This window comes from Nuphar pumila, chromosome 16 (genome assembly GCF_984573655.1).
Source record: "Nuphar pumila chromosome 16, dmNupPumi1.hap1.1, whole genome shotgun sequence".
Classification (NCBI taxonomy): domain Eukaryota; kingdom Viridiplantae; phylum Streptophyta; class Magnoliopsida; order Nymphaeales; family Nymphaeaceae; genus Nuphar; species Nuphar pumila.
This window is the reverse complement of record NC_143264.1, coordinates 20,522,474-20,530,753: the sequence shown is the minus strand read 5'-3', so window position 1 is coordinate 20,530,753 and position 8,280 is coordinate 20,522,474. Positions and strand designations below refer to the sequence as shown.

Genomic DNA, 8,280 nt, shown 5'->3' with positions numbered 1-8,280 from the left:
GATAGGATGTCATGAGTTCGAAACCCATGGATGTATGTCCTCTATACTACTGAAATCGGTGAGCAAGACAGCTTTTCACAGTTACATAAAATAAAGCCAGTGTTAATGTATTATTACTGGAAATTATTACCACCCTCATTGTTCCCTGAAATTTCTTACCAAGCTTTTTCTCAGTAATTGTACTTGCAAAATGTCTTATTTTCTTAAATCTTGAAAATTTTAGATGAGAAAATGCAAAGAGTAACAAAAAAATAAAAAATAAGGTTTTAGCAGGATACTTCTTATGAAAATGCAAATAAATAGTTAGAGAAATTAAAAAATAAAAAGAATCAGAAAACATACACATAAAATATATAAATTAAGTTTTTTTTTTTTGGAAAAAATTGTGACATATAAGTTACGGCAATATTTTGAAAATATGATCATTTAATATTTTCACATTGTTCAGCTATTGTGAAAAAGTGTAATATTGCAAATTTGTAATATTTTCAAAATATCAGTGATGTTAGCAACTATGCTTAATATAACATTTAATAAACCTGTGAAAATATGTTAGTAACCAGTTTGTGAGCCATGTAATCTAAAAAAAGAATCAGTCTGTATTCACTTTGCAGCAGCAAATTCTAAAATTGATGAATGTAATGGAATTGACAAGTACACTGACTTATGATCTTGGTAGCTCCAAGCTAGCAGATTTTGCAAATCCAGAATTATGCTTCATACTCATTAGCACCATTAAACAACTCTATATATTTGTAAGCACTACTTTCAAAATTAATAACAATTTGGCTGAACATGTAGAGTGGATTCCTAGAGCTAGACCAACCTTTAATCACTGAAAACAAATTAAACTGAACCAAAAACAATCATTTGCACATTTCAGGATCTGCTAAGTCACACATCCCCAAATAGTCCCCAGTATTTGCACTGAATTTTGACTGCATTAGTTTAAGATGGGTTCACAAAAGCTTGGCAAAACTGAGCCGCTTCACTCAGTCATGGGCCCAAGCATCCATGAAGGCATGAGGCTGTTGGTCCGAGGCGGTCGGGCTTGCTGTGAAGACTCCTCTTCGTCTCTTGCTTGATAGGTTCTGTAACACACATTAGCACAATTGGTATGAGTTCATGCACAAGCAAACGTACATGGCCATATTTGTACCAAAAGTGGAGGAATTGGTAGGTGTGCACTCATTGTGCACCGGGGTCGAGAACATCTCTCCCACTCAATCCAACGCTTGTCTGCTAGGTATCAAATTTTGGATCATGTATTTTTGAAACAAAATCATGGTTTTCTAAGTTGTAAATTTCAAAACATTGCAAGCTGTTTATTATTGACACCTTTGAAAATCCTTCTTACACATCATGACATGAGAAAATTTTAATTTTTTATTAAACAAACAATGTAGATCACATCAATAAGGCTGGGTTGAGTGAGAGATGTTTTTAGGTCTAGTGTACAATCAGTGCATACATTATTCAATTACATTTTTTATGTTTTTGCATTCAAACATTACAGATCTTAATCAGAATCCATGTTGGACCTTGGTTTTACTTGGGTCTAGTATGAAATTTCATAAACAATGCCTGGATCTATATGCTAATTGGTCCTTATGTGTCAGGCCAGAATAGTTAATTGGACCCCCTTTTTTATTACCAAATACAGATTATGCCGGATCATGTATGGGTTGAGCGCCAATTCGTTGACACCCTTACTTGAGAATGTGCCATGTATATGAGCACGAACACACACATGTACACAAAGATGCATGCACTTGCACCTGCACTACACACACACAGACCTATACAACTTTCAATTTGCTAAAGCCATTAAACTGTAACAGAGAAAGGAAACCGATGTAAAGTTGTTCGGTCTGAGGACCAACTGGACCGGTCCTTAACGGATCTGTTCATCAAACAAACTGTCTACTGTAGAAGGAAGAAGCAACTAAGACCAAGGACTTGCCAGTAGCTCTGACTAATGACTATGAAGAATGTCATAGTGTGAAAGAAGAGAATCCAACACACCATATTGAAAAGCAGAGCCGTACCTGTGTTTTATGGGGCCTGAGGCGGAGGGAAAAAATGGGCCCCCTATTAATAGTAGGAGTTCGGGGGCAGCGCCTCCCAATTTTTTTGAAAGAATCAAAATAACAATAAAATTTGCATTCACATTAAACAAATATAATATTCCAAATATTTTATATTATATTAAATAAAAATATATAAAATATTTATATAAACTACCTCAACAATACTCATTGGCCTTAAAAATGGGCCCCTAAATTTTTTTTGGGCCCAGGGGCCCTGAGGCCCAAGCCTCATTGGCCTCTTTACAGGTCCGGCTCTGTTGAAAAGCATCTCCCCAAGAAGCATTCATGAAGTGTAGCTAGCTGAGAAGGAAGCCATCATACCCAATATTTAGAGTAGGAAGGGGCCTGTTGTTAAGCAAAAAGGCACAGGTTTGACTTTCTGGCTGTTCCCAACGTGCTGACTGGTGGCCATGATCAAGAGCTGTTTCCTTCTCTTGAATCTGCTCTCAACAGTTTAGTAGGTCGTTACAAGCATTGGAACAAGAAAGATTTTGAGTAATGGGAGGAAATGAAGGGAATGGCTGACCTTCTTTTTGATGGCCTCATTTTCCTCCTGAAGGGATTTCTCCTGTGAGTTCACACGTATTACGAAAAACAGATTATATAACGACACAAGCATGTCAAATTTCAGTAAAAATTCACTGTAAGGTTTCACATATTTACATGGTCAAATCACTTATTTAAAAGGAGGGTATTTTCTGGAAGGCAAGAGAAGACTTGTCATGATGGTGTGGAGGCCTACACTAGGGCCAGGCGTGGTCCGTCCGGTGTTGAACAGGGTTTCCATTTAGCTTAGCCAAAAACTGATAGTTCATACCTATACAGTCGCAGCCAATGAGAACAGGGTTTTCCCTAGGCTTAGCCACAAACTAATATGTAATAGTAAAATGGGTTGATACGATCACACACATGAAGTTTACACTTGGGCTGAACGTAGAAGTGTGGATTGATGTTCACAAAGGTGAAATTCTTAAGGACATTCTCAGATGCTTGCTGCACTAGTGCCACATGAGTGCATCCAAGCTAAGATGATTGACTACCACTGCACAAACAACAGACTACTTACATCACCAGATGAGAACAAAAAAAAAAACAGGGGTTAGACATTTTCATTTAGTAGTGAAACAATATGAGTTACTAATATTTGAGTCATAAAAAATATTCAGATTGTACATGGTTCACCAAATTCATAAAAGCCTCTTACCTTTTTGCTAAGCTCAGAAATGAAATCCAACAGTAATTGTGACTGCACAAAAAAATGCACTTGTAAAGAAGGATTTTTCTCAAGACCAACTTAATACCAAAAGAAGCCTTACAGTGAATTAACTAACTGCATTAACTAATACTTTGACTCTACCTAAGACTTATTCAACTAACTGCATTAACTAATATCTAACATAGTAAATAGCTAACCCTAATCAAAACAAATACTCAATTTAAAACTTAAATAATCTTAATCTAAGCAAATACAGAATGTCACTTCATTCTAGAAAATTATTTTTCTATAATTTACATTGATATTTCAAAATTTACAGTAGAATGATACATCATGTCGAACTAAGAAGCTCAACATGTTTGCACTCTGATACTAAATGATGACAACACTGAGAGCCCATAGCAAACAGAGTTAGAGCACACAACAAGACTATACTAAGGCCTAACTAAGGCTTCCAACGTCTACTTTGACTTCTTGAAAACCTAACTAAGGCCTCCCAACTATAAGCATTTAAACCCTATCTAACCTATTTACCCTACTCAACTTACATCTAACGTCTTTTATTTTGAAATCTAACTCTATTTTAAAACAAAGACATAATCTAACAAAATAAAAAATCAAGAAATTTCTTAACCAAGACGACTTTTTTTGGGGTCCTTATCTAACCTAGTTTAACCTAACCCTAATTAATTAAATGAAAGACTAAATTTAAATCCTAAAAAATTATATTTTCTATAATTTTACATTAATATTAAAAAAATACAAATATACATTTGCTAGTGCTGGTCCTGAGCCGCTCCAAGTTCTCCAAAACAACAACTAGCTGACCTAGTTTTGCAAAATATTTGATGCAGCAAAAACTCACTGTATCAAACTCCTGAGGTTAATTCGGTTCGCTTCGCTTGGTACTCGAAGCACAAAACATTGTAGCTCCTCTAAGGTTGAAAGCAAGCTGCAGGGAGAACTTTAGCACCATGCTCACTCCGATGAGGGATGAACTATAAAATGCATCACGTTTGCATTGCAGGGAGGTAGACTGTGACGAACTAAGAAGCTCGATAGGCTGTGCTTTGATATCAATTGATGACAACGCTAGGGGCCCATGGTGGACAGAGTTAGAGTGCACGGCAAGACTATCTGGTCATAACTCGAGTGACACCCAAAGGTCCTTCATCAACCGAAACACTGACCAACATGTTTTTTCCAGCAACCCTGTTAGCATGCAGTTTCATGGGTACCAACGACATGGTTTGCTCCAGCATGAGCCGACCAATATGACACTTCACTCATAGCACACGGTGGCGAGGACAAACCAGCCTACGCTCAAGCCCGCAGTTCATCGACTCACACTCTATTCGGCATCTCTCACATAGAGAACACAAACAAGAAGAAAGATTCCAAAAAAAATTTAATTTTATTAAAATCTCTATTTTAGAATATTACAATGAGTTGTTTAAATAGAGGAAAAGATGTTACCCTCATAAAAAACCCTACCTAAACCAAGTTTGACTCTTTGACACATAAAACAAAATTTATTTAAAGCTCACCTTGAGTCTCCCCAATCCTCACAATGTCTACCCTAACCAAGACCTTTCCAACCACATGCTTTTAAACCTACTTAAGAAGCTTTCAACGTCTACTTCGACTCTACCTATGGCTTACTCAACTAAATGCATTAACTAATATCCAACATAGTAAATAGATAAACCCTAATCGAAACAAATACTCAATTAAAATCTTAAATATTTCTAATCTAAGCAAATACAAAATATCACTTCATTCTAGAAAATTATTTTCTAGAATTTACATTGATATTTCAAAATTTCAAAAAAAAAAAAAATTGCAGCTGGTCCTAAGTAACTTGAATGTCCAAATCGATCCAACTCCAAGATTCAAAAGCTCGTTAAGTTCAAAAACCAGATCTAAAATTGCAGCTAATTTAACCCGGTTTTGGCACATGATACGAGGCAATGAAAACTCTCTGCGTCATAATTTCAAGTATATACTATGGCAATTGTATATGATATCAGTATATCATGGTATTGGACACCCTTACCTAGTTGAAGTGCTTTGCTTGTAAGCCAGTCATAATTGTATTTGTGTGTGTAAGTGATATTTGCTATCTATAAAAAATAAGACATCATCTACGAGATTTTTAGAAACTCATGTTAAGTGTATATTATTGCAATTGTATGTGATAACAATAGTTTTCAATATGTCATGATATCATACTTATCTAGTTGAAGTCTCTGCTTGTAGCTAAGCCAATAATGGTAAAGGAAAAATAAATTTAAAGTTACATGGGCTATCATTTAAATTGTCATGCCATTTTAAAAATAATTGTCAGGACACATTTTTGATATGGATCATAAACTAAGATGATGAATACAAGCCATCATGTGCTCTCTCTCTCCATGTGAGTGTGTGCCCGCCCATGAGCACTTAGTAACAAGAGCATCAACAACAAAAAAGCAAAACTAAAAAACAAAAGAGGAAAAGAAAGAATAAAAGTTAATCCCAAAATATGGCAACACAACATCACTCTGTCTAGGGATAATGATATCTAGTGATGCACAAATGAATTGGGACTCTACAACAATGCAATAGATCTTCTACTTGTTATTTAACATGAGTAACCCAATAAACAAACAGATAAGGAAAATGGTTGCAAGATTATGGACTTAATAGTATTGCAGTAACCATATTCCTACTAAAAAGTATTCATAGCAAGATGCAGAAGGCAAAAAGGACTTTGAAGCAAAACAAGCAGCTAACAACCTCTCCCACCTTTCTTAATCTAATTTGTTTAAGAGAAGAATTAAGCTGTTGTTCTAATTGTTGAATCTCCTTCACATTCATCTGTTGAATATCTTCTCCCATGAAGTGCCTGCAAAACCACAACCCAAAAAGGTTGAGAAGAAAGTCACCACCATCAAACAATACTTGTACATCCATGTAAATATATTTTGTGTACCTTTGAGATTTTTGAAGGAGCTCATACTTGATTTTCAGCTTCTTATACTCTAGAAACCAACTTTCCTAGCCAACTCACATTGAACAGATAAAAGCACAATGAATACATGGGAAAAGACAAAGGATTGACTAATAACAAAAAAAAAGTAAACAATAGGCACCAATGATTTTTAAAACCATCAAAAAATTCAAATGGGTTTTCTTTGTTTCTACTCAAATTCAACAATAGAACCTCCAAAGGATCCATTAGATATTGGGGTTTCTGTTGATATCATGAAAGTTTTTTCATTGTTCAAGAATATAAATGTTTCCATTTGAACCAATAGTATTATAGGGCTTTTATGTTATTACTCACCATTTACGTGTATATAAAGACTAGTTGTACACAATTTTTTTCAAGTAGTGAAAATTTTGTGCATGCTTTCATAATTCTCTCATTCATTTTAAATGTAAATGTATCTAAAGACTAAATAAAGATACATCTTATAAAATCCTACTATGTTGAATATAGACTATTAGAAGGATACAAGAAGATATAATAGAAATAGATATTGTGATTGAATAAATCCATATATATATATATATATTTAGATGGACTAAGCCCATAGTGACACACATTTGACTTGCTTTTAGCTCTAACCACCTTGCTACTCTTGTGCAGATTGGTATAATTTTTCATCACAAGCTTGAATCAGTTTGTCACTTTTTGCAATTACTTTTAATATATCTTAATAAAAGGGAAATATGACATCTTTAACTACTTAAATAAATAAAATACACACACATATATATATGTCCCATTTATGCGTATATGATTTTCAAATATCACCCTTGGGATGCTCTAGAAACAAAGCATCTTTAGATACATAAATTATTTTTGGGAAAACCTCAATAAACTAAAAGAAATTGTTGAAGAGGAAACAAAAAATTAAAAGGAATAGAAACAAACCTTAATGAATCTACAATGAAATTGAGATAGATTTTTAGATAAATATGAAAAATATGGTAACTATATCACCTTTTTGGTTTATTTAACATTTACATGGAATGTGGAGATAAACTTACTTTAATGGCAATATTTGCATGTGCATGTTTAACATGTGCACCACAAACTTGCATCTCTAACAAATTTCAAAATGACATTAATTTTTGTGTCAATTTTTACTAAAATAAGCATTTTAATAACTTGATGTAAAATAAATGACATATTTATTAGCCATACCCTTTACTTTCCTTTTTCTTGAGCCAAAGATACATGAATTACAACTAAAATTTGCATCTTAGGTTTCTCTTTTCTATAAGATCTAAGACTTGGAATTTGTTTTAAAACCTCTATTCCATGTATCCCTAGCCTATCCCTCACTCACCAGACAACCTGTCCCCCATGCCATAATCAAATCATAAAAAACATGCAAATTAGAATTGAATATAAATCTTAGATCTTTGTTGTTTAGGGAGTTGGGATTCAATGTTGTAACCTTTGTTCTTGACATACATCTGTCTATAGTTCTTGAAGTACAAATTTGAGCAATGAAAGCCACCCTTATTTCATTAGGTCTTTCAAATTTAATACATATGATGTGAACATGTTTGTTTAGTAAATATTATTTAAGAATGTATTTGGATGGTTTTATTATTGAACACCAAGGTTCTAGCTCAAAAAATAAAATATCATCCACCTTTCATTAAACCATTCAACCCATCATGACATCAACTTATATTATGCCAGTTTATGGTTGACTAATATTGCCCATCACCATTTAGCTATTGTATTTATTTTTCTCTTTGTTGGTCATATGACAATCAATAATTTGATTCAATTTCAATTAGGTCTTGCTCTATTTATTGATGATTCATTTCAATGTCACTAACAACACTTTTTCCTTACACACCAAGAGTCTAAATATTTCTAAGCATGGGAAGAAAAATATCATTTTTCTTATTTAATCAGATCAGAAAGAAATATATTATTCGATTAAATAACTAACAATCACATTATGA

General features: G+C 33.8%; 1 protein-coding gene across 2 annotated transcripts in view; it reads right to left on the bottom strand.

Moving 5' to 3' along the window:
• Positions 1-472: 472 nt before the first annotated feature.
• Positions 473-8,280, bottom strand: part of LOC149813065 (protein VERNALIZATION 1-like) — a 32,730-nt gene continuing 24,922 nt past the window's right edge. Inside the window, exons 3-8 of one of the 2 annotated variants that reach the window (XM_089991650.1) lie at positions 6,281-6,345; positions 6,094-6,193; positions 3,295-3,336; positions 2,617-2,658; positions 2,412-2,530; positions 475-1,091 (exon numbers count right to left, since the gene is read on the bottom strand). In XM_089991650.1, the coding sequence (XP_089847776.1) occupies positions 989-1,091; positions 2,412-2,530; positions 2,617-2,658; positions 3,295-3,336; positions 6,094-6,193; positions 6,281-6,345 (471 nt within the window). In that variant the 3' untranslated portion in view covers positions 475-988. Of the gene's footprint in view, positions 1,092-2,411; positions 2,531-2,616; positions 2,659-3,294; positions 3,337-6,093; positions 6,194-6,280; positions 6,346-8,280 lie in introns of both variants that reach the window. The other variant, XM_089991651.1, reaches the window with a different exon arrangement.